Raw genomic sequence first — 26,727 nt, forward strand, 5'->3', positions numbered from 1 at the left:
ATCATACTCAATAGTGAAAAACAGAGCTTTTCCCCTAAGGTCAGGAAGTCAGAAACAAGACAAGGATGTCCACTCTCACAACTTTTATTCAACATACTACTGGAAGTGATGGCCACAGTAATTAGACAATACAAAGAAATAAAAGGCACCCAAATTGGTAAGGAAGAAGTAAAACATTCACTATTTGTAGATGACATACTATATATAGAATACCCTAACGACTCCACCAAAAAACTACTGGAACTGATAAATGAATTCAGTTAAGGTCGTGGGATACAAAATCAATATACAGAAATCTGTTGTATTCCTAAACACTGTTAATGAATCATTAAGAAAATGATCCCATTTATAATTACACCAAAAACAATAAAATATTTAGGAATAAACTTAACCAAAGAGTGAAAGACTTGTACTCTGAAAACTATAAAACGCTGATGAAAGAAACTCAAGATGATGCAAAGAAATGGAAAGACATCCCATCCTCATGGATTGGAAGAATATTGCTAAAATGTCTATACCACCCAAAGCAATCTAAAGATTTAACACAATCCTCATCAAAACGCCAACATTATTTTTCACAGACTAGAACAAATAATCCAAAAATTTGTATGGAACCACAAAAAAAACTTGAATAGCCAGAGGAATCTTGAAAAAGAAAAACAAAACTGGAGGTATCACAATTCCGGATTCCAAGTTATATTACAAAGTGATAGTAATTAAAACAGTATGGTATGGGCACAAAAACAGATACAGAGATCAACAGAATAGAATAGAAAATCCAGAAATAAACCCATAATTATATGGTCAACTAATCTTCAACAAAGGAGCAATGAATATAAAATGGAAAAAAGACAGTCTCTTCAACAAATGGTGTTGGAAAAACTGGACAGATACATGCAAAAGAATAAAACTGGACCATTTTCTTTCACCATATACAAAAATAAGCTCAAAACAGATTAAATACCTAAATGTGAGACCTGAAACCATAAAAATTCTTGAAGACAACACGGGAAGCAATTTCTCTGACACTGGCCATACCAACATTTTTCTGGATACGTTTCCTGAGGCAAGAGAAATAAAAGCAAAAATAAACTATTGGGACTAAATCAAAATAAAAACCTTCTGCACAGAAAAGGAAACAATCTACAAAATTAAAAGACAACATGCTGAATGGGAGAAATATATGCAAATGGCATCTCCAATAAGGGGTTCGTATCCAGAATATATAAAGAACTTATGCAACTCAACACCCCCAAATCCCCAAATAATCCAATTAAAAATGGGCAGAAGACATGAAAAGACAGATCTCCAAAGACAACATACAGACAGCCAACAGACACATGAAAGGATGCTCAACATCACTCTCATCAGGGAAATCCAAATCAAACTACAATGAGGTATCACCCCACACCCCACAGCCATCAAAATGGCTAAAATAAAAAACACAAGAAACAACAAGTACTAGTGAGGATGTCGAGAAAAAGGAAACTCTTGCACTGTTCGTGGGAACACCAACTGGTCAGCTGCTGTGGAAAAGAGCATGGAGGTTCCCCAAAAATTTAAAAATAGAACTACCCTACAATTCAGTAATTGCACTACTGGGTATCTACCCACTCATTCAATGGGATACATGCATCCCTGTGTTTCTAGTAGCATTATTTACAATAGCCAAGATACGGAAGCAGCTCAAGTGTCCATCAATTGATGAGTGCATAAAGAAAATGTGGTATATACCTACAATGGAATGTCATTCAGCCATAAATAAGAATGAAATCCTTCCATCATAAATATTGAGAACAGAGGGTTACGGGAGGGGGTGCAGGAGGGGGAATGGGCTAAATAGGTAAGGGGCATTAAGGAATCTACTTCTGAAATCATTGTTGTACTATATGCTAACTAATTTGGATGTAAATTTAAAAAAAGAAAATTAAAGAAAAAAAGAAAAGTAGCTTCTTCAATGTCACTTGTCAGGTTGAGAAAGTTTTACTATTCTTACTTTGCTGAGAGTTATCATGAATAAACTTTGAATTTTGTCAAAAAAAAAAAAAGAATTAAATCCTTCCATATGCAACAACATGAATAGAGCTAGAGAATATAATGCTAAGCAAAAGAAGTCCATCAGTGAAAGACAAACACCATATGATCTCATTCATATGTGGAATTTAAGAAACAAAACAAACGTGGGACACCTGGGTGGCTCAGTCGGTTCAGCATCTGACTCTTGGTTTTTGGCTCAGGTCATGATCTCACAGTTTGTGAGTTCAAGTCCCGCATCTGGCTCTGTGCTGACAGCACAGAGCCTGCTTGGGATTCTCTCTCTCCCTCTCTCTCTGCCCTTCCCCTGCTCATGCACGCGCGCGCTCTCTCTCTCTCGCTCTCTCTCTCTCTCTCTCGAAATAAATAAACTTAAAAAAAATGAACAAAGGAAAAAAAAGAGAGAGATAAAAAGAGAGAGGGAGACAAACCAAGAAACAGATTCTAAACTATAGAGAACAAACTAATGGTTACCAAGGGGAAGTGAATGGGGGAATAAATGATACAGGTGACAGAGATAAAAAAGAATAAAAGGAAAAAGAAAGCCTATGAATTTAACTGACAAAACAAAAGTATTGGGGGGAGGGTGTTCCTTAGGGTAGCCTTCTCACACAAGACAATTGTTTCAGAGAGCCTCACTGTAATTGCCATTAAGCTAAGAAGAGGTAGAGACCGGTGAGGCACAGAGGTAAATAAATTAAAAACCAGAGTCACCAGGCTTAAAAACAATGCTTAATTCAAAAATCTATTCCTCCACCAGAACAAAAAGTCTTCAAATTTCCTACACAGTGACATTTAATAATTGCTGTGGACTTCAAAAAAAATTTTTTTTAATGTTTGTTTATTTTTGAGAGAGAGGGACAGAGTGCAAGCAGGGGAGGGGCAGAGAGAGAGAGAGAGAGAGAGAGAGAGACAGACACTGAATCTGAAGCAGGTTCCAGGCTCTGTGCTGACAGTAGACAGTTCAACGCAGGGCTCGAACTCACGAACCACAAGATCATGATCTGAAGTCAGACACTTAATCGACTGAGTCACCAGAGCCCCTGCTATGGACTTTTGTATGTTACTAATTTTCCCCTTTTCTGAACAGTAATTTTTTATTGCTATCATCCTATTTCTATTACACCTACTGTACACTAATTGCTTTGGGAATAGTTATCTTATCAGAAGACTGCACATTACTCAGACATCCTGAACTTTGAGCTGAATGCAGAAACTAAATGAAATACTGGAGTAGTCTCTCTTGGGATGAGGTGAATATGTCACATGTATGTAAAGACGCGTAGGCATGAACATTAGCAAAACCCAAAGGGGTGAACTATGGTAAAAAAATAAAACCCTCATTATATCCCCAAATCCACTCTTCTTTTCTTTCTTATCAGTAAAAACACAAGCAAAAGGCAACCCAAATTAAAGGCCAAAATTCCCAGACTCCCTTGAAACTAGGAGTAATCATATGATTACATATCATATGATAACATTCTGGCCAATGGGCTGTGAGGAAAAGTATCATATACAACCTCTAGGAAGTACAGTTAAAGGGAGTAAAAGCATGTCTGCAGCCCTTCTTCCTTCACCTGACCTGGAATACAGAGTATATAACTGGAGCTTGAGTGGCTATTTCAGATTATAAGGTAGAAAATGCATGCTGAGGATATAGCAAAAGAAACTATCCCTGAGGAAGCCCAAACTTTGGATTTACAACTCTTACAAAGATCATGGGGCACCTGGGTGGCTCAGTTGGTTAAGTGTCTGACTTCGGCTCAGGTATGGCCTCAGGGTTCATGAATTCGAGCCCCATGTTGGGCTCTGTGCTGACAGCTCTGAGCCTGAAGCCTGCTTCGGATTCTGTCTCCCTCTCTCTCTGCCCCTCCCCTGTTCATTCTCATTCTCTCTCTCTCTGTCTCTCTCTCTCTCTCTCCCTCTCAAAAATAAATAAACATAAAAAAAAAAACCAAATATTACAAAGATCTTAAATCAGCTGTTTCAAGTATGTCCAAAGAACTAAAGAAAACCGTATCGGGGCACCTGGGTGGCTCAGTCAGTTAAGCATCCAACTTCTGCTCAGGTCATGATCTCACAGTTCATGAGTTCAAGCCCCACATTGGGCTCTTTGCTGTCAGTGCAGAATCTACTTCAGATCCTCTGTCCCCCTCTCTCTCTGCCCTTCCCCTGCTTGCTCTCTCTCTCAAAAATAAACAAACATTTTTTAAAATACTAAAAAAATAAAAGAAACATATCTAAAAAAAAGTAGGGGTGCCTGGGTGGCTCAGTTAAGCGTCCAACTCTTGATTTCAGCTCAGGTCATGATCTCATGGTTGTGAGATCGAGCCATGCATTGGGTTCTGCACTGAGCATGGAGCCTGTTTGGCATTCTCTCTCTCTTCCTCTCTGCCCTTCCCTGCTTGCACTCTCCCTCTCTCAAAATAAATAAACATTATGGGGCACCTGGGTGGCTCAGTTGATTAAGCATCCAATTTAGGCTCAGGTTATGATCTCACAGTTTGGGAGATCGAGCCCCATGTTGGGCTCTGTGCCGACAGCTCAGAGCCTGTAGCCTGCTTCAGACTGTGTTTCCCTCTCTCTCTGCCCCTCCCCCACTCATGCTCTGTCTCTCTCTCTCAAAAATAAACACTAAAAATGTTTTTTAAATAAACATTTGAAAGAAACTAAAGGAAAGTAAGGGAACAAAGTCTCATCAAATAGAGAGTATCAATAAAAAGGCAGAAATTACTTAAAAAAAAAAAAAAAAAAGAACCAAACAAATTCTGACAAAGTAGAATGACTAAAATGAAATATTCACTAGAGGGGTTCAAGCAGATTTGAACATACATACTGGGCACCTGGGTGGTTCAGATGGTTAAGGGTCCAACTCTTGACTTCAGCTCAGGTCATGATCTCACAGTTCGTGAGATGAAGCCCCACACTGGGCTCTGTGCTGACAGCACAGAGACTGCTTGGGATTCTCTCTCTCTCTCCCTCTCCCTCTCCCTCTCCCTCTCCCTCTCTCGCTCTCTCAAAATAAACTAAAAAAACAAACCAAAATAAAGCAGATTTGAGCATACATATTTAAAAAAAGTCATAAACTTGAAGATCAATCAAGATTACCCAATCTGAGAAAATGAAAGACAAAAGACTAAAGAAAAATGATACTGTCCCTCAGAGATCTATGGGACACCACCAAGAATACCAACATATGCATAATGGGAGTTCCAGGGGAAGAGGAGAAAAAGAAAGGGCAGAAATAATATTTGAAAAAATAATAGCTGAAAACTTCTCAAAACTTCTTTAACGAAAAACATTAGTCCACACATTCAAGGTGAGTAAACTCCATGTAAGGTAAACTACAAAAGATCCACACATAGACACATCATAATCAAACTACAGAAAAACAAGAACGAGGGGCACCTAGGTAGCTCAGTTAAGCATCTGACTCTTGATATCAGCTCAGGTCGTGCTCTCTCTGCTGTGGGACTAAGCCCTGTGCTGGCCTCCTTGCTGAGTGGAGCCTGCTAGGGATTCTCTCTCTCCCTCACTCTCTGCTCCTCCCCTGCTTGTTCGTTCTCTCTCTCTCTCTCTCTCTCTCTCCCAGAATAAACTTAAAAAAAAAAAAAAAAAAGACAAGAAATGAAATTTTGAAAGCGGCAAGAAAAAGGTGACTCATCATGTACAAGGATTCTCAATACAATTAACAGCTTACTTCTCATCAGAAACCAGAGAAGCCAGAAAGCAGTGGGATGACATATTCAAAGTCCTGAAACAAAACAGCCTGGCAACTGAGGATTCTATATCAAGCAAAACTATCCTTCAAAAAATGAAGGAAAAATTAAGACCTTCTGAGACAAACAAAATTGAGAGAATTTGTTGCTAGCATATCTGCCTTACAATAAATACTAAAAGTGTTTTAAGACATGAGCACCTGGGTGGCTCAGTCAGATAAGCATCCAACTCTTGATTTTAGTTCAGGTTATGATCTTGCAGTTCATGGGATCAACCGGGCTCTGTGCTGACAGCACGAGGCCTGCTTGGGATTCTCTCCCCCTCTTTCTCTGCCCCTACCCTACTCATTCTCTCTCTCTCTCAAAATAAAAAAATAAACTTAAAAAAAAAGTTTAAAAGTGTTTAAGACACTAAAGAGTAACTCAAATCCACATGAAGAAATAAACAGCACTGACAAAGGCAACTACATACATAAACAGAAAAAACAATATAAATTGATTTTTCTTTTTTCCCGTCTGAAAAGACAACTGCATAAAGAATTATAAATCTGAGTTGATAAGTACATAAAGTATAAAAATGTAATTTGTGTCAATAACAGCATAGGAAGGAGGGGAACAGAGTTATACAGGAGCAAAGTTGTTGTATACTACTGAAATTAAGTTAGTATTAATCCCAACCAGAGTGTTACAATATGTAAATGATAGAGTTCCACTCCTGGGATCTCAGGAGTGGACACACTCTCCTGGAAAACAAGCAAAGCTGGCGAAAATTATTTAAAAAAAAATTTTTTTTTAAGTCTCTGAAAATGGTCCTAAAGGCATATAGTAAATAGACAAGTAGATTCAAAATAATTTCCTACACTCAGTAATAATTTACTAAAACTCAGAACATCTGTGGCATTTGAGCCATGATCCACTCCACAGCTCAGCTTCATGGAAGCTTCACTCCAGACGGGTGTTACTATAAAGGCATTCCTTCTCTCCTCAGCTGCCAATCAATCACCAGAAGGAGCAGGCCACCAGCATTTCTCATCTCCTACAACTTCAAGGTGAAGAGGCTAAATTCCTGGTAAGTGGGACCAGAAGATCACAGGCTCTTCCTCCACCCAGCCCCCATTCATAGAACAGAGGCTCTATCCAAGGTGTGGTAGTCCGGGGATACTGGTGCCCTGATAGTATCCTCCCTGGCTCATAAGGCAAAGGTTCCATGCCAAGAAGACCAAAAGTAATCACCCTGGCCAACAGCCAGACTAATAACTCAGAGATTTTGTCCAGCAGGAGAGATAGTCCATAAGAAAAGAAAGTTCCTGGGACACCTGGATAGCTCAATCGGTTAAGCATCCGACTCTTGATTTTGGCTCAGATTTTGATCTCATGGTTCATGAGTCTGAGCCCCGCATCACATTCTGCACTGACAGTGTGGAGCCTGCCTGAGATTCTCTCTCTCTCCTTCTCTCTCTCTCTCTGCCCCTCCCTCCCCCTCTCCCTCTCTCTTTCAAAATAAATAAAAATAAACTTGAAAAAAAGCAAATGTTTAAAAAAAAAAAAAAAAAAGGAAGAAAGTTCCTGGGGCACCTGGCTGGCTCAGTCAGCACAGCATGTGACTCCTGATCTCAAGGTTGTGAGTCTGAGCCCCACATTGGGTGTAGCGATTACTTAAAATCAAAGAAGAGAAGAGAAGAGAGAAAAGTTCCAATCCTCTTCCCAAAGGAATGGACTTTATTTGAGACAGACTGTAAAGAAATTCAGGCCTAAAGGGATTCCCAAAAAAACAGCTCCTCTTAATCAGGAGCAACAAGCCGAACTGTAGTCCAGGTAGTTCACTCGTAAGAACCAGGGAAAGAGACAACGGAGAGCCTCTTTAGGGTCAAAACAAACCTTTGGCCTAAAAAATTATCCCAGCCCAACTAGATCAGACTGATAAGCAATTAATGCCAAGACAATTCAATGGAAGAAAGAATAATCTTTTCAACAAATGGTGCTGGACAACTAGATATCCACATGAAAACAACAAAGTTGAATCCCCACCTCATGCTATATAAAACGTTAACTCAAAATGGATCAAAAATTGAAATAAAAGAGTTAAAAATAAAAAATTCTTATAAGAAAACACAGGTGTAAATCTTCATGACCTTCAATTAGACAAGTTTCTTAGCTATAATACCCAAAGTAAAACCGAAGGAAAAAAAGGTGACAAACTGAACTATCAAAATTTTAAAAATGTGTGCATCAAATGATACACTCAAGAAATAAAAATGAAAACCTACAAGAATGGGAGAAAATTTTTACAAAATATATATCTAATTAGGTATTAATACCTAGAATATATAAAGAACTCTATAACTCAACAATAAAAGACAACCCAATTTACTAATGGGCAAACAATTTGATTATACACTTCTCCACAGAAAGTATACAAATAGCCAACAAGCACATAAAAAGATGTTCAACATCATTAGTCATTAGGGAATATGAAATAACCACCATATACTACTGTCTAGTGGTGAGATACTACTTCACACCCGCTAGGATAGCTAGAACCAAAGGACAGATTATAAGAACGTGGAGAAACTGAAAATGTATGAAATCATATTTTATGATTCCATTCATATGAAAGTATAGAATAGGGAAATCTGTCAAAAGTGAATTGGTGGTTCTTTATTTGGAAAAGGGGAAGTGGGGGAGAGATCGGGAGACTGTGGTAACTAAATGTTACAGGTTTCTCTTGAGGTGATGAAAATGTTCTAAAATTGACTGTGGTAGTGATTGCACATATCTGTGAATATCCCAAAAACCAGTGAACTGTACACTTAAAATGGGTGACTTGTATGGCATTTTAATTATATCTCAAGAAAGCTGTTAAAAAAAAAAGGGGGGGAATGACATAGTTTCTACAACATGGATGAACTTTGAGAACAATACATTTCTACATCTCTAAATGGCCCTGAAGGCATATAGCAAATAAAGAATTTATTCAAGAGAATCTACTAAAATTCATTTATATGGAATAACACAGAACAGGAAAACCCACAGAGTCACAAAGTAGATTAGTGGTTGCCTGGTGCTGGGAGGATGGGGGCGGGGGGATGGGTAATAAATGCCAACAAGCATGGGGCTTCTTTCTGGGGTGAGGAAAATGTTCTGGAACTGGACAGTAGTAACAGCTGCACAACCTTGTAAAATGGTAAAAAACCACTGAATTGTACACTTTTAAAAGATTTATGTGTATGTGTGATTTATATCTCAATTTTTTTAAAAAACATGTATACTAGTGGGTTCAAATTTCATAAAAATTTTTATTGCTGCATCAAGGACATGTGAAGTGAAACCACTTTTTTCGTTCACTGTAAGTGCATGGTGGTTAAAAAAAAAAAATGCAGCATCTGAGTGCAGTCTGGTGCCACTCCCTCAAATCATGCTAAGGTGCCAGCTGACTTACCCACCATTGCTTCTGCATCATCAGTGCAAATATGAACACAGTAAAATGAACAATAACATCCTAGAATTATTATAAAAATAGTTTTGAACTTGTGACTCCCTGAAGGTGAATCAGGGACCCCCACCAGTCTGTCTGCAAAATCCATTTTGTGAACCCCTGGACTATATGCTTCTAGAAAGAGGGAACACATCTTAAATTTACACACAAGTAAGCATAAGTGAGTCAGAAAAGCAGCATGGGACTTTTTGTCAGGCAGACTTGGGTTCAAATTCTACAATTCCCATTTGAGTTATAAGAGCTTAAATTCTCTATGCCCAACGTTTCCTATGTTATAAAATAAGAATACCCAACTAGCAGAATTACATGAACGGGATGAAGAACTAAAGTAATCTGAGACCATGTGAAATATAACAGGTGTTCAATAAACGTTACTTCCCTTCTCCATTTTGTTCCCAACCAGCTAGTACAGTTCCTTGAACAAAGAAGATGCTCAACTGCTCAATAAATCCTGGTGGAATTTAATTAGTTACCTCATACAGATCTATGTTAAGTCAAAGTTCTCAGATGACGTTGAAATGCTTGATTTAGGGGCACCTGGGTGGCTCAGTCAGTTAAGCGGCCCACTCTTGATTTCAGCTCAGGTCATGCTCCCAAAGTCATGGGATCAAGCCCTGAGTCGGGCTCCATGCTGAGCATGGAGCCTGCTCTTAAGATTCTCTCTCTCCCTCTGCCCCTCTTCCCCACTCATGCACTCTCATTCTCTTTAAAAAAAAAAAAAAAAAAAAAATAGTAATAATAACAATAAAATGCTTGATTTAGATACTTTGAGACGTGCTCAGGTATTTTTCACAAATATACTGTATTCACTTTAGGGTAAACTGAAAAAGTATTCCTCTTTAAAATTAGTCCAATTTTTAAAATTATTTGCTTTCCAGAGGAGTAGCAATAAAATGGTAGTTACTACTCCACAACCACTGATTAGAAAACATTTTTATGGCCTACCACTCAACTATTTGAAATTCAAGTGATACAATCTGTGGTAACTTTATTAAGCCATTACGGTGAAGAAGAGAATAAATACTTCAGTCAAAGAGCCTGATTTTACATGCCTACACTACTACTTACAAGGCTATATGACTTTAGCTTACTAATCCTCAAGGGGATAATAACTCTCAAAGAGTTACCACGAGGATTAGAGAATACATGAGAAGTACTCATACCATCGCCAACACAGAGAAATCAACAAATGTTATTTTTAAGCATTTTTTTCTAATTTATATTTATTATAATCCATTGATATTCTTTAGTATCATTCTTATATAGCACCCTGGCAACATGTATAGATGTAATTTTTGAAAAACGGAAAAAGGGGCACCTGGATGGCTCAGTAGGTTGAGCATCCGACTTCGGCTCAGCACAGAGCCCACTTTGGATCTTCTGTCCCCCTCAGTCTCTGCACCTCCCCTACTAGCACTCTCTCAAAAATAAATATACATTTTTAAAAATTAATTACTTAAGAAGAAACAAAGTACCCTGATAAGTTATGGATCTCAGTAACTTTTGGGTGAATGCTGATAAACCTTTTATAGTATAAAAGTTTTCCACTTATATCATAAACTTACTTTCCCACCTTTCAATGGGATAATCCAAGAGATTCTAAATGATGGTATTAATCTGGAACCCTTAGATTACTCCTTTAAGAAGAGAACTATGCTTCCAAGTCAGGCTTTGGCTTCAACTTCAGATTATTCCAAAAATGGGTTTGAGGAGATTACACAAATTTTCCATGCCCGCCAACAGATCCCTACCTTCAATGTGTCAAGTGTATCTTTAAAAATACAAAATCGTCTACTGGGGAAAAAAACTCCAATATAACATTCAACTAGACTGGTTTGTTTTCTGCTACCATTAAAGTTATTATTTTTTTAATTTTTTTTTAACGTTTATTTTACTTTTGAGACAGAGACAGAGCATGAACAGGGGAGGGTCAGAGAGAGAGGGAGACACAGAATCGGAAGCAGGCTCCAGGCTCTGAGCCATCAGCCCAGAGCCCGACACGGGGCTCAAACTCACGGACCGTGAGATCGTGACCTGGGCTGAAGTCGGACGTTTAACCGACTGAGCCACCCAGGCACCCCACCGCCACCATTAAAGTTATAATGAAAACGAACAGAATACTACAGCTGAGAAGCCCAAGCATTCCTGACAAGAGTATGTATCCAAATTGAAGGACTTGATTTCGGAGTGTGAAAGAGAACATCTTTAAAGAATGCTGTGTACATAGCAGATATTAGCCATTTTAGTTGATAATGACTAAATGCAGCAAAATGACTACATAAATAAAATACCACCTTGGCCCCAAATATGGCATATTTATAGAAACACTTCTAAGCATCTCCAGGGTACTACTTATTTCTGACATGCCTTCAAAAGCTAGATAGAAAAAGAAAGAGCAGACACAGAGAAAACAATCCCTGTTCAATCTAAAAGTGATTTCTTTACATTACAGCCCTGAAAAACTCCTCAGAGTTCCTGATCTTTTAATAGTGCTACTCACCCCCTACATACCCTAGCTCAGAAACACTGCTTTATACTGGGTGTTGTATACCCAGTATAAATTTGACAATACATTATATTTAAAAAACAAAAAACAAAAAAACGTTGCTCTAAAGGAGCCAAGAATACACACAATGGGGAAAGAACAGACATGCAAAAGCATGAACCTGGGCCAGTATCTTACACCACACACACAAATTTACTCAAAATGGATTAAAGACTTGAATGGAAGACTTGAAATCTAAAACTCCTAGAAGAAAACATAGGCAGTAAACTCCTTGACATCAGCCTTGGAGATGATTTTTTGGATTTTGACAGCAAAAGCAAATGCAATAAAAGCAAAAATAAATGAGTGGAACTACATCAAAAGACAAAGCTTCTGCACAGCAAAGAAAACCATCAACAAAACAAAAAGGCAACCTACTGAAAGGGAGAAAATCATTGCAAATCATATATCTTACAAGGGGGTTAATAACCAAGATATATAAAGATTTCAATCAACTCAATAGTTACAAAATAAATAAATAAAATACAAAATCTGGACTAAAATATGGGCATTGGATCTGAATAGACATTTTCCCAAAAAGGACATATAGCAGGCCAAGAGGTACATTTAAAAATGTGCAATATCTACAAGCAACATAATGGCAATAAATTCAAATCTTTCAGTACTCACTCTGAAGGTCAATGGACTAAATGCTCCAATCAAAAGACATAGGGTAACAAAATGGATAAGAAAACAAGATCTATCAATATGCTGCTTACAAGAGACCCACTTTATTTAAATTTTTTTTTTTAACATTTATTTATTTTTGAGACAGAGAGAGACAGAGCATGAACGGGGGAGGGGCAGAGAGAGGGAGACACAGAATCTGAAACAGGCTCCAGGCTCTGAGCCGTCAGCCCAGAGCCCGATGCGGGGCTCGAACTCACAGATCGCAAGATCGTGACCTGAGCTGAAGTCGGACGTTTAACCGACTGAGCCACCCAGGCGCCCCCCTTTTTTTTTTTTTTTAAGAGACCCACTTTAGACCTAAAGACACCTTCAGATTGAAAGTAAGGGGATGGAGAACCATCTATCATGCTAATGGTCACCAAAAGAAAGCCGGCGTAGCCATACTTATATCAGACAATCTAGACTTTAAAATAAAGACTGTATCAAGAGATGAAGAAGGGTATTATATCATAAGTAAGGGGTCTATCCACCAAGAAGATCTAGCAATTGTAAACATTTATGCTCCAAATGTGGAAGGAAGCACCCAGATATATAAATCAATTAATCACAAACAGAAAGAAACTCATTGATAAGAATACCACAATAGTAGGGGACTTCAACACCCCACTTACAACAATGGACAGATCATCTAATCAGAAAATCACTAGGAAACAATGGCTTTGAATGACACACTGGACCAGATGGACTTCACAGATATACTCAGAACATTTCATCCTAAAGCCGCGGAATATACATTCTTCTCCAGTGTACATGGAACGTTCTCCAGAATAGATCACATACTGGGACACAAATCAGACCTCAGCAAGTACAAAAAGATCGAGATCATACCATGCATATTTTCAGACCACAACGCTATGAAATTCAAAATCAACCACAAGACAAAAATGTGGAAAGGTAACAAATACTTGGAGACTAAAGAACATCCTACTAAAGAATGAATGGGCTAACCAAGAAGTTAAAGAGGAAATTAAAAAGTACATGGAAGCCAATGAAAATGATAACACCACAACCCAAAATCTCTGGGACGCAGCAAAGGCAGTCATAAGAGGGAAGTACATAGCAATCCAGGCCTTCCTAAAGAAGGAAGAAAGGTCTCAGATACACAACCTAACCTTACACCTTAAAGGGCTGGAAAAAGAACAGCAAATAAAACCCAAAACCAGCAGAAAACAAGAAATAATAAGGATGAGAGCAGAAATTAATGCTATCGAAACCAAAACCAAAAACAAACAAACAAAACAAAACCCAGTAGAACAGATCAATGAAACCAGAAGCTGGTTCTTTGAAGAATTAATAAAATTGATAAACCACTAGCCAGTTTGATCAAAAAGAAAAAGGAAAGGACCCAAATAAATAAAATCAAGAATGAAAGAGGAGAGATCACAGCCAACACAGCAGAAATAAAAACAACAATAAGAGAATATTATGAGCAATTATATGCCGATAAAATGGGCAATCTGGAAGAAATGGACAAATTCCTAGAAACATACACACTACCAAAACTGAAATGGGAAGAAATAGAAAATTTGAAAAGACCCATAACCAGTAAAGAAATCGAATTAGTAATCAAAAATCTCCCCAAAACAAGAGTCCAGGGCCAGATGGCTTTCCAGGGGAATTCTACCAAACATTTGAGGAAGAGTTAACACCTGTTCTCTTGAAGCTGTTCCAAAAAATAAAAATGAAAGGAAAACTTCCAAACTCTTTCTATGAAGCCAGCATTACCTTGATTCCAAAATCAGACGGAGACCCCACTAAAAAGGAGAACTAGACCAATTTCCCTGATGAACATGGATGTAAAAATCTTCAACAAGATATTAGCCAACTGGATCCAACAATACATTAAAAAATTTATTCACCACAACCAAGCAGGATTTATACCTGGGATGCAAGACTGGTTCAATATCCGCAAAACAATCAATGTGATTCATCACATCAATAAAAGAAAGGACAAGAACCATATGATCCTCTCAACAGATGCAGAGAAAGCATTTGACAAAATACTTTTCTTGATAAAAACCCTCCAGAAAGTAGAGATAGAAGGATCATACCTCAAGATCATAAAAGTCATATACAAAAGACCCTACACTAATACCATCCACAATGGGGAAAAACTGAGAGCTTTCTGCCTACAGTCAGGAACAAGACAGGGATGTCCACTCTTGCCACTGTTATTCAACATGGTATTGGAAGTCTTAGCCTCAGCAATCAGACCACAAAGAAATAAAAAGCATCCAAATCAGCCAGGAGGAGGTCAAACTTTCGCTCTTTGCAGATGACATGATACTCTATATGGAAAACCCAGAAGATTCCACCAAGAAACTGCTAGAACTGATTCGTGAATTCAGCAAAGTTGCAGGATATAAAATCAATGCACAGAAATCGGTTGCATTCCTAAACCCCAATAATGAAGCAACAGAAAGAGAAATCAAGGAATTGATCCCATTTACAGTTGCACCAAAAACCATAAAATACCTAGGAATAAATCTAACCAAAGAGGTGAAAAATCTATACACTGAAAACTATAGAAAGCTTATAAGAGAAACTGAAGAAGACACACACACACACACACAAAAGGAAAAACATTCCATGCTCCTGGGTAGGAAGAACAAATACTGTTAAAATGTCAATACTACCCAAAGCAATCTACATATTCAATGCAATCCCTATCAAAATAACACCAGCATTCTTCACAGAGCTAGAACAAATAATCCTAAAATTTGTATGGAACCAGAAAAGACCCCGAATAGCCAAAGCAATCTTGAAAAAGAAAACCAAAGCAGGAGGCATCACAATCCCAGACTTCAAGCTGTATTACAAAGCTGTAATCATCAAGACAGTATGGCACTGGCACAAAAAGACACTCAGATCAATGGAACAGAACAGAGAACCCAGAAACGGACCCACAAACGTTTGGCCAGCTAATCTTTGACAAAGCAGGAAAGAATATCCAATGGAATAAAGACAGTCTTTTCAGCAAGTGGTGCTGGGAAAACTGGACAGCGACATGCAGAAGAATGAACCTGGACCACTTTCTTACACCATACACAAAAAGAAGCTCAAAATGGATGAAAGACCTAAATGTAAGACAGGAAGCCATCAAAATCCTCAAGGAGAAAGCAGGCAAAACTTCTTTGACCTCAGCCACAGCAACTCCTTACTCAACTCGTCTCCAGAGGCAAGGGAAACAAAAGCAAAAATGAACTATTGGGACCTCATCAAAATAAAAAGCTTCTGCACAGCAAAGGACACAATCAGCAAAACTAAAAGGCAACCAACAGAATGGAAGAAGATATTTGCAAATGACATATCAGATAAAGGGTTAGTATCCAAAATCTATAAAGAACTTATCAAACTCAACACCCAAAAAACAAATAATCCAGTGAAGAAATGGGCAAAAGACATGAATAGACACTTCTCCAAAGAAGACATACAGATGGCCAACTGGCACATGAAAAAATGCTCCACATCACTCATCATCAGGGAAATACAAATCAAAACCATAGTGAGATACCACCTCACACCTGTCAGAATGGCTAACATCAACAACTCAGGCAACAACAGATGTTGGCGAGGATGGGGAGAAAGAGGATATCTCTTGCACTGCTGGTGGGAATGCAAACTGGTGCAGCCACTCTGGAAAACAGTATGGGGGGTCCTCAAAAAATTAAAAATAGAACTACCTACGACCCAGAAATTACACTACTAGGTATTTATCCAAGGGATACAGGTATGCTGTTTCAAAGGGACACATGCACCCCCATGTTTAAAGCAGCACTATCAACAACAGCCAAAGTATGGGAAGAGCCCAAATGCTCATTGATGGATGAATGGATAAAGAAGATGTGGTATATATATATATACAATGAAGTACTACTTGGCAATCAAGAAGAATGAAATCTTGCCATTTGCAACTATGTGGATGGACCTAGAGGGTATTATGCTAAGCGAAACTAGTCAGAGAAAGACAAGTATCATATGACTTCACTCATATGAGGACTTTAAGACACAGAACAGATTAACACAAGGGAAGGGAAGCAAAAATAATATAAAAACAGGGAGGGGGACAAAACAGAAGAGACTCATAAATATGGAGAACAGACTGAGGGTTGCTGGAGGGGCTGTGGGACGGCAGAGGGGCTAAATGGGTAAGGGGCACTAAGGAATCTACTCCTGAAACCATTGTTGCACTATATGCTAACTAATTTGGATGTAAATTTTTAAAAATTTTTTCATTAAAAAAAATGTGCAATATCACTTATCATCAGAGAAATGCAAACCAAAACCACAATGAGATATAACTTCACACTGTTAGAATGGCTATTATTAAAAAGGCAAGGGGGAGGCACCTGGACGGCTCAGTCAGTTGAGCGTCTGCCTCTTGATTTCAGCTCAGGTCATGCTCCCACTGTCATGGGATCAAGCCCTATGTCGGGCTCGGCACTGAGTGTGAAGCCTGCTTAAGACTGTCTCCCTCTCTCTCTCCTCCCTCCCCCCCAGCTTGTGTTCTATCTAAAATAAAATCATAATAGGGGCGCCTGGGTGGCTCAGTTGGTTAAGCGTCTGACTTCGGCTCAGGTCATGATCTCAGAGTTTGTGGGTTTGAGCCCCGCATCGCGCTCTGTGCTGACAGCTCAGAGGCTGGAGCCTGCTTTGGATTCTGTGTCTCCTTCTCTCTCTCTCTCTGCCCCTCCCCGGCTTGCACTGTCTCTCTCTCTCTCTCTCTCTCTCTCTCTCTCAAAAATAAACATTAAAAAATTTTTTTAATAAAATAATAATAACAACGACAAGTGTTGGTGACGATGTGGAGAAAATCCTCCACTTTGTGTGGAGTACCCAACAGCACCCCAAACCTATTTTGGGTACTGTTGGTGCAAATGTAAACTGGTGCAGTCACTAGGAAAAACAGTATGGAGGTTCCTCAAAAAATTAAAAATAGAACTACCACATGACCCAACAATTCTACTTCTGGGTATTTATCCAAAAGTGAAAGCACTAACTCAAAAAGATACATCATGCCCATGTTCACTGCAGCATTATCTGTGATAGCCAAGACAAAGAAACACCTAAGTGTCCAACAATGAATAAACAGATAAAAGAAAATGTGATACATACACACAAATAGTATCCAGCCATAAAAAAAAGAATGAAATCTTGCCATCTGCAACAACAAGGATGGACTTTGAGGGCACTATGCTAAGTAAAATAAGACAGAGAAAGACAAATATCATATGATCCCACTTATATGTGGAAACTAAAATTCTTTTTAATTTTTGGAAGGAGTTCATAGGTACAGAGAAAAATTGGTGACTGCAAGAGGTGGGAGGTGGGCCAAATGAGTGAGTCAAAAGTACGAACTTCCAGTTATAAAATATATTAAGTCATAGGATATAATGCACAGCGTGGTGACTACAGTTAATAATACTGTATTGTATATTTGAAAGTTACTAAGAAAGTAAATTTTCAAAGTTCTCATCACAAGAAAAAATACTAACTATGCATGGTCATGGATGTTATCTAGACTTACTGTGATCATTTTGAAATATATGCAAATTTTGACTCATTATGTTGTGCACCTGAAACTAATATAATGCTGTTTAAAAAACAACAACAACAACAACAAAACCACTGCTCTAGAGGGAAGTCTAACTTGAAAGCTCAGTCTAAAATATAAAACTCAATCATTTCTTGGGGAAAAAAGGAAACTAGGAAGGGAACATTCCATAGTAAACAGAAGAGATCCTAGTAACATCCTTTCCTCTAAGAATGACAGAAAGGAAACTGATATTATTAGGGAGAGCGTCCAGAGCCAAGACTGCTCTTTAAAAAATAAATACTAAGGAATTCCCAAGTATTATAAATACATGTATATCTTGTGCTCTCTGAGATTTATTTAAGGTGAGTAGCTAAAATAATTATCATCATCTATCCCTCATTCCACTGTTCAGTTCTAAAAAGTTCCACTCCAAGCAGCTCTTCAAAAAGCACACTTCCATATGGTAATTTATAATTTATACTTTATTATCAACAATGTGTTTATTAAATATAATATTAATAGCAATACAGTAAATGCAAAAACACCTGAGGAAAAATATGTGAGCCGATTGGTTTCTTAAAAACCAATGTCATATGATGTTTTCACTTTTCTTTTTTCACTTTTAAAGGTTATGAAAGAATTTAAAATACGGAAAAGTGAAGTGACATAAGCCAAATAAAACAATTATAACATACTGCCATTTTTGCTTTAGTTTTTTTTTTTTATCAAATAGAAAGCTGGAAGTCAGTTGGTTTCCCACTGTCCTCTCTCTCCCTTCAGAAGTAAAAATCCTACTGAACTTAGTGTATCTTCTTCTAATCCACGGGTTTTTTAAAATTAATTTTACAGCATATATACGGATCCATAGACAACACAGTATTGCTTTGTTTTTAACATTCATGAGTGGTATCACATTCAACTTTTTGTAATTTGTTTTTTCTCAACGTAGTGTTTCTAGGATATGTAGACATACGTAAACGGTGGCTTGTCCATTCTGACTATGTTATAGTAACAGATTGCATTAAAATGCTAGTACTGGGGCGCCTGGATAGCTCAGTCGGTTAGGCAACTGACTTCAGCTCAGGTCATGATCTCACAGTCTGTGAGTTCGAGCCCCGTGTCGGGCTCTGTGCTGACAGCTCGGAGCCTGGAGCCTGCTTTGGATTCTGTGTCCCCCTCTCTCTCTGCCCCTCCCCTGTTCATGCTCTGTTTCTCTGTGTCTCAAAAATAAATAAAAACATTAAAAAAAAATTTTTTTAATAAAAAAGTAAAAAATAAATAAAATGCTACTGCTTACTTATCCATTCCTCTACAGTTGGATAGTTTCCAAATTTTTCCTATTATAAATATAACTGAAATAAAAATGCTAGTACATGTTTCCTTTTGCATAAATCCTCCTCTGTAGGATATATAGACTTCACAAAATCTTGCCAAAATTTTACATCCTTCAACAGTGTATTATGGTTTCTCTTTCCCACAGCCTTGTGGATCTAATCAGTACTATTAGACTTTATGAAATTTGCACAAGTGGAAGTGTTTGAAATAGTACCTCATTATTTGAGAATGACCCAATTTTTATAGTTTTATTCGACAAATGGGCTCTTTGTAACATTTCTATTTCTAGATTATTCATATATGCAATATATAACATTCCTTTCTTGTGTTCACCCATAAAGTCCATATACTATAGAATTTTAAATTTCACAATCTTTCAACAAAACAAAAATTTTTATGATTTTCAAGTTGGCATAAGTCTTTAGGGAAGTGATGATATGGAGTATCTTCAATAAAGGCATCCTACTGTCAGAATTTCATAATGTTCTGAAGCTCCTGGCTGGCTCAGTCAGTAGGGCATACAACTCTTGATCTCAGGGTTCTGAGTTCAAGTCCCACTCTGGGTGTAGAGATTACTTAAAACTTAAAATCATTAAAAAAAAAATCATATTGTTCTCAGCAAAAGAGGTTAATATCTTTTTTTTAAATGCTTATTTATTTTTGAGAGAGAAAGAGAGATCATAAGTAGGAGAGGAGCAGAGAGAGAGGGGTTGACAGAGAATCCCAAGCAGGCTCCACACTGTCAGCTCAGAGTCCTACCCGGGGCTCAAACTCAGAACCATGGCTCGAATTCACAAACTGTGAGATCATGACTTGAGCTGAAGTAGGATGCTCAACCGGCTGAGCCACCCAGGCACCGGTGGGCCTTTCTTTTTTAAATAACAGCTTTCTTAGGATATAATTCACATACCATTAATTCAACTTTTTAAAATATACAACTCAGTGGTTTTTAGTATATTCACAAAGTTCTACCACTAATTCCAGAACACCCCAAAAAGAAACTCCATACCTATTAGTAGTCACACTCTCCCATTTTCCCGTCTTCCAGTCCCCACCCACCACTCATCTACTTCCTGTAGAAAAATTCATCAATTTATTCTTGGGCATAGTCTAAAAAACTTCCTTAGGTCATTTCCTTCAATTCAGTCACAGAATCAAACTTTTAACTGTTACACACACACTCACACACATCCTTCTTTACTGTGGAAGGCAATATAACTTAGACTCCCTTAGGAAAAGGCACAATTTGTTCACAAATCAGAAGTAAATCTACCTAACAACATGAATACCATTAGCTCCTTTGATATTATAATTATACTTGCCCAAAATTCAGTTCAATATGTTATACAGCCACACAGTATGCATATCATCATTCTTTCTTCTGAAAAAGGCTGATGGTAATCGGGCCATGAGTACAAAGGGGTGAGCTAAACACAATGCCCTTAGTTAAGCATTGCAATGCTAAGCGCCTCACTGGACTGAAGCAGCTAACATTTTAGGGCACATGTTCTATCTCTTTTACCCAGTGAGGTAAAAAGCCCTTAATAAATAGTGCTGTGAAAGAGCCTGGAGAGTCTAAGGGCGACTGAACAATGCTACATGATTCAAATACCTGAGCCTTCTTTTGCCAATTTTCATAGGATTTTAACATGTGCTCCCAATAACCTGAAAGAAAACACAGTCACAGGACAGCTCACTACATCTCAGAAAAAGAGCTACAGTGTTTACTGAAGAACGAAATGTGTAATAAGGAAACCACAGTTCCCTATGTGATACCAGGGACCCAACTCACAAACAAGGCAGCCATAACTTTGGTAATCTTACCTTTTCTGGTGCTAAAATCTCCTGCAAACTGCCTTGGGATGAAACAGGAGGGTTTCCAACCCTCAAAGTAATGAATTCCTCAGCTTTACCTCTGGCTGAATTACACACACTCAAGGCACAAAACATAATACAAAGAGAGTGCAGCGAGAAAATAGTCTTGCAACCCAAGGAGAGCATAGTAAAGCAGAGCCCAAAAAACTCTCTAAGTGGATCATACAATCGTGACCACAGAGCATTTCACAGAAAGGGACTACACAGGAAGGGACTACTTACCTACATTTTTCCACTCCATGATGCTATATAATCATTTGTCATCTGCATAGCACTTTACGTGCCCAGACTATTTTATAATCACAATTCTGGAATTACCTATCACAATAATTGAGTTTGAGAGATTAAAATTTATTTTCCTCGGGGTGCCTAGGTGCCTCAGTCGGTTAAGCATACGACTCTTGATGTCAGATCAGGTCATGAGTCCAGGGTTATGGGATCGAGCCCCAAGTCAGGCTCCACACTGAGCATGGAACCTGATTAAGATTCTCTCTCTCCCCCTCTGCCCCCTCCCCCACTCATGCACGCATGCATGCATTCTAATTCAATAAATAAATAAATAAATAAATAAAATTTATTTTCCTTTTTCTAGGCATTCAGATTACAAGAGATAGCAGAAAAATCAAGGTGGCAAAGTAGAGAAGAAGACTCTTCCTCTGTCTCAAAACCTTGTCAAAAAGATGGCAGAACTGCTGAATTTTAGGGTCTGAGGAAACCTAGAGCATTCAATGACTTCAGATAATGAAGAAACTAAAGTTCGAAAGAGTTATAAGCAATTGCCTCAATGTCACCAAATTAATTAGTGGCAAAGCCAAGAAGAGAACCCTGGCTTCCTGACTCCCAGTCAGCATTTCCACACTCCCATATTCCTTGTCTGAAAATAAATAATAAGATAGGTGGCGAAGATTCTGGGCTGTTTGGTTCAACACACTATCTTGTCTTTTGTTTGTTTATTTAAGTAGTCTCTATACCCAACGTGGGGCTCGAACTCACAACCTTCAGATTGAGAGTAGCAGGCTCTCCACTCTTTTAAAATGCCAAATCTTTCTTCATATTGGCTTACCAAAAAAAAAAAAAAGTTTACAACAAAATCCAGAACAGCTATCATTTCTGCCAATCTGAAAGGAAGATTATTAGTTGAATAAAACAGGCCAGGTGATGCACTGGAATTAAAATGAATACAACAGGATTGAGGATAGCAAAGGACACAGAAATGAGAAGATTCTATTTAGGCCTCAATACTAATGAGCAAGAGAGTTCCATAATATAACTTGTTCTAAATATCTGAGGTCAATGATTACTACTGTAACTTTTAAATTTTTATGAAGGGGCACCTGGGTGGCTCAGTCAGTTAAACGCCCAACTTTGGCTCAGGTCATGATCTCACACTTTGTGGGTTCAAGCCCCATATCGGGCTCAGTGCTTACAGCTCAGAGCCTGGAGCCTACTTCAGATTCTATGTCTCCCTCTCTCACTGCCCCTCCCCCCACTTCTGTTCTGTCTCTCTCTCTCTCTCTCTCTCTCTCTCTCAAAAATAAGTAATAAACATTTTTTAAAAGTTTTAAATTTTTATTAAAACATTATATAAACTTTTTTTAATCACATAGGCTAGGGGTGCCTGAGGGGCTCAGTTGGTTAAGCATCTGGACTCTTGATTTAGCTCAGGTCGTGATCTCATGGTTCATGGGGGCGAGCCCCGAGTCAGGCTCCTCGCTGACAGTGTGAAGTCTGCTTGGGATTCTCTCTCTCTGCCCCTCCTTTGCGTGCACTTCTCCTTTGTTCTTAAAATAAATAAATAAACTTTAAAAAAATCACATAGGCCACATTTGTAACAAAAAACAACAGTCAGTAGGATGCTATGATAGAAATAACATTTTTAAACCATCATTCAAACAGCAGAAAGGAAGACAGAGCTGAGTGGGACCAAAACATGAGAAGAAACCAGGAGTGCAATTAGGATGTCATCAGAAGTCCAAGAGAGACGTGAAGGTGGCTTAATCAAGGGCAGTAGTGGAGCACATAGTAGAAATAGTCAGACTTGGTTATTTCTGGGATGTAAAGATGGTTCGACATATGCAAAGCAATTACGATGGACTACATTTACAGAATGAAGGATAAAAACCACATGATCATCTCAATAGATGCGGAAAAAGCATTTGATAAAATCCAACACTCTTTCATGATAAAAACTCCTGACAAACTAAGAATACAAGGAAATTACCTCAACAAAACAAATGCCATACACAAAAAGCCCATCATACTCAACAGTAAAATACTGCAGCTTTTCCAGTAAGATCATGAACAAAGTAAGGATGCCCACTCTCATTACTTCTACTTAACATACTGGAAGTCCAAGCCAAAGCAATTAGGCAAGAGGAAATAAACAGCATCCAAATCAGAAAGGAAGAAGCAAAACTTGTCCCTATGTGCAGACACGTGATTTTTTGTTGTTGTTTATTTGTTGACTTTGAGAGAGGGAGGGAGGGAGGGAGAGAGAGAGAGTATGAGCAAGGGAGGAGCAGAGAGAGAGGATCCCAAGCAGGCTCCGTGCAGAGCCCGCACCAGCGCAGAGCCTAACTTGGGGCTCAAAACCCGTGAACCATGAGATCTTGACCTGAGTAGAAATCAAGAATCAGATGCTTAACCAACTGAGCCACCCAGGCACCCCAACATAACATGATCTTATAAACAGAAAATCCCAAGACTCTAAAAAAAAAAAAAAAAATACTGTTAAAACTAGTAAATGGGGGGTGGGGGCAGCGCCTGGATGGCTCCGTGGGTAAAGCATCAGACTCTTAATCTCAGCTCAGTCTTGATCTCAGTGTCATTAGTTCAAAGCTTTCGTTGGGCTCCGTGCTAGACTGGCATGAAGCCTACTTTAAAAAAAAAAAAAAAAAAAAAAAGAACTAACAAATTTAGTAAAGTTGCAGGATAAAAAATCAACATATACTGGGGCACCTGGGTGACTCAGTTGGTTAAGCGCCCAACTTGAGATCGAGCCCCATGTTGGGTTCCTCATTGGGCATGGAGCCTGCTTAAGATTCTCTCCCTCTCCCTTTGCCCTTACCCTGCTCATATGCACGTGCTCACTCTCTCTCAAAAAAAATGAATAAAAAACAAACAAAAAAACAAAACAAAATCAACATATACTAACAAATGATCTAAGAAGGAAATTAGTGGGGTGCCTGGGTGGCTCAGTTGGTTAAACGTCTGACTTCAGCTCAGGTCATGATCTCACGGTTCATAAGTTCAAGCCCTGTGTCAGGCTCTGTGCTGACAGCTCAGAGCCTGGAGCCTGTTTCAAATTCTGTGTCTCCCTCTCTCTCTCTGCCCCACCCCTGCTCACCCTCGGTCTCTATCAAAAATAAACATTAAAAAAAAAAATTAAAAAGGAAATTAGTAAAAGAATCCCACTTATGACAACATCAGAAATAAAATACTAAGGAATAAATTTAACTAATGAGGTGAAAGACTTGTTCGCTGGAAACTATAAAATCTTGAAAGAAATTAAAGACACAAATGAATGCAAAGCTATCCATGTTTGTGAACTGGAATACTTAATTAAAATGACTTAATATTGTTAAAATGTCCATACTACTGAACGCAATAACAGATTCAATGCAACTGCTACCAAAATCCCAATGGTATTCCTCAAAAACAGAAAAAAACAATCCTAATATCCATATAAAACACAAAAAACCCCAAACAGCCAAAACAATCTTGAAAAAGAACAAAGCTAGAAACGTTGTATTTCCTGATTTCAAGAAAACTAGATATCCACTTGCAAAAGAATGAATTTGGACCCTTATCTTACATCATACATAAAAATCAAATCAAAATGGATTAAAGACTTAAATGTCGGGGCGCCTGGGTGGCTCAGTCGGTTAAGCGTCCGACTTCAGCTCAGGTCACGATCTCGCGGTCCGTTGAGTTCGAGCCCCGAGTCAGGCTCTGGGCTGATGGCTCAGAGCCTGGAGCCTGCTTCCAATTCTGTGTCTCGCTCTCTCTCTGCCCCTCCCCCGTTCATGCTGTGTCTCTCTCTGTCTCAAAAATAAATAAACGTTAAAAAAAAAAAAAAGACTTAAATGTAAAACCTGAAACTATAAAACTCCTAGAAGAAAATATAGGAGAAAGCTCCATGACATTAGTCTTGGCAATGACTTCACACATATAATATCAAAAGCCTAGGTAACAAAAGGAAAAACAGATCAATGGGACTATACCAAACTAAAAAGGTCCTGTACAGGGGTGCCTGGGTAGCTTGGTCAGTTAAGCAGTTAAGCATTGGGCTCTCAGTTTTAGCTCAGGTCATCATCTCATGGTCTTAGGGGTTTGAGCCCTGAGTTGGTCTCTGCACTGGCAGCATGGAGCCTGCTTGGGATTCTCTCTCTCACCCTCTCTCTGTGCCCCTCTCCCACTCACGCGGTTTCTGTCTCTCTCAAAATAAATAAACTTAAAAAAAAAAACAAAAAAAAACAATAAAAAGTTTCTGTAAAGCAAAGGAAACAATAGGGGGAAAAAGGCAAGCTACAGAATGAGAATAAAATATTTCTAAACAACATATCTGATAAGGGGTGAATGTCCAAAATATATTAGAAACTCCTACCACTCAATAGCAAATAAAACTAATAACCTAATTTAAAAATAGGCAAAGGACTGCGGCGCCTGGGTGGCTCAGTCAGTTAAACGTCCAACTTCAGCTCAGGTCATGATTCACGGTTCGTGAGTTCGAGCCCTGCATCGGGCTCTGTGCTTACAGCTCAGAGCCTGGAGCCTGCTCTGGATTCTGTGTCTCCCTCTCACTCTGCCCCTCCCCCACTCGCACTCTGTCTCCCTCTCTCTCTCTCTCTCTCTCTCTCTCTCCCTCCCTCCCTCCCAAAAATAAACACTAAGAAAAAAAAATTAATTAAAAAAAAAAAAAAAAAGGCAAAGGACTTAATATACAATTCTCCAAAGAAGAATAGCCAACAGGTAAATGAAAAAATGATCCAGGAGTGCCTGGGTGGCTCAGTCAGTTAAGTGTCCAACTATTGATTTCAGCTCAGGTCATGATCTCACCATGAGATCAAGCCCCAAGTCAGGCTCCATTCTGAGCATAGAGCCTACTTGGGATTCTGTCCCTACCTCTCTCCCTCTGCCTCTCCCTCCATACAAATGGGGAACAGGTAAATGAAAAAATGTCCAATGTCACTAATTATCAGGGAAATGCAAATCAAAACCACAGTTATCACCTCATATCTGTTAGGATGTCTATTATCAAGCAAATAAAAGACAACAAATGTTAGCAAGGATGATAGCAAGAGAAACTGGAACACTTGTACACTGTTGGCAGGAATGCAAAATGGTAACCATCATGAAAAATGGCATGGAATTTCCTCAAAAAAATTAAAAATAAAACTACCATATGATCCAGCAATCCCACTTCTGGGTATTTTTCCAAAATAATTGAAGTCAGGATTTCAAAGATGTAGTAGCATTACCAAATCAATGCAGTACT

General features: G+C 38.5%; 1 protein-coding gene across 4 annotated transcripts in view; it reads right to left on the minus strand.

Moving 5' to 3' along the window:
- The window catches only part of MRTFA (myocardin related transcription factor A), a 213,204-nt gene that overhangs the window by 142,012 nt on the left and 44,465 nt on the right, over window positions 1-26,727 (minus strand). Inside the window, exon 1 of one of the 4 annotated variants that reach the window (XM_042947905.1) lies at window positions 20,968-21,021. The exons of the other annotated variants lie outside the window; for them this stretch is intronic. Coding sequence (XP_042803839.1) covers window positions 20,968-21,006 — 39 coding nt within the window. The 5' untranslated portion in view covers window positions 21,007-21,021. Of the gene's footprint in view, window positions 1-20,967; window positions 21,022-26,727 lie in introns of those variants that run through there. 4 annotated transcript variants of the gene reach the window in all.

Source organism: Panthera leo, chromosome B4 (genome assembly GCF_018350215.1).
Source record: "Panthera leo isolate Ple1 chromosome B4, P.leo_Ple1_pat1.1, whole genome shotgun sequence".
NCBI lineage: Eukaryota > Metazoa > Chordata > Mammalia > Carnivora > Felidae > Panthera > Panthera leo.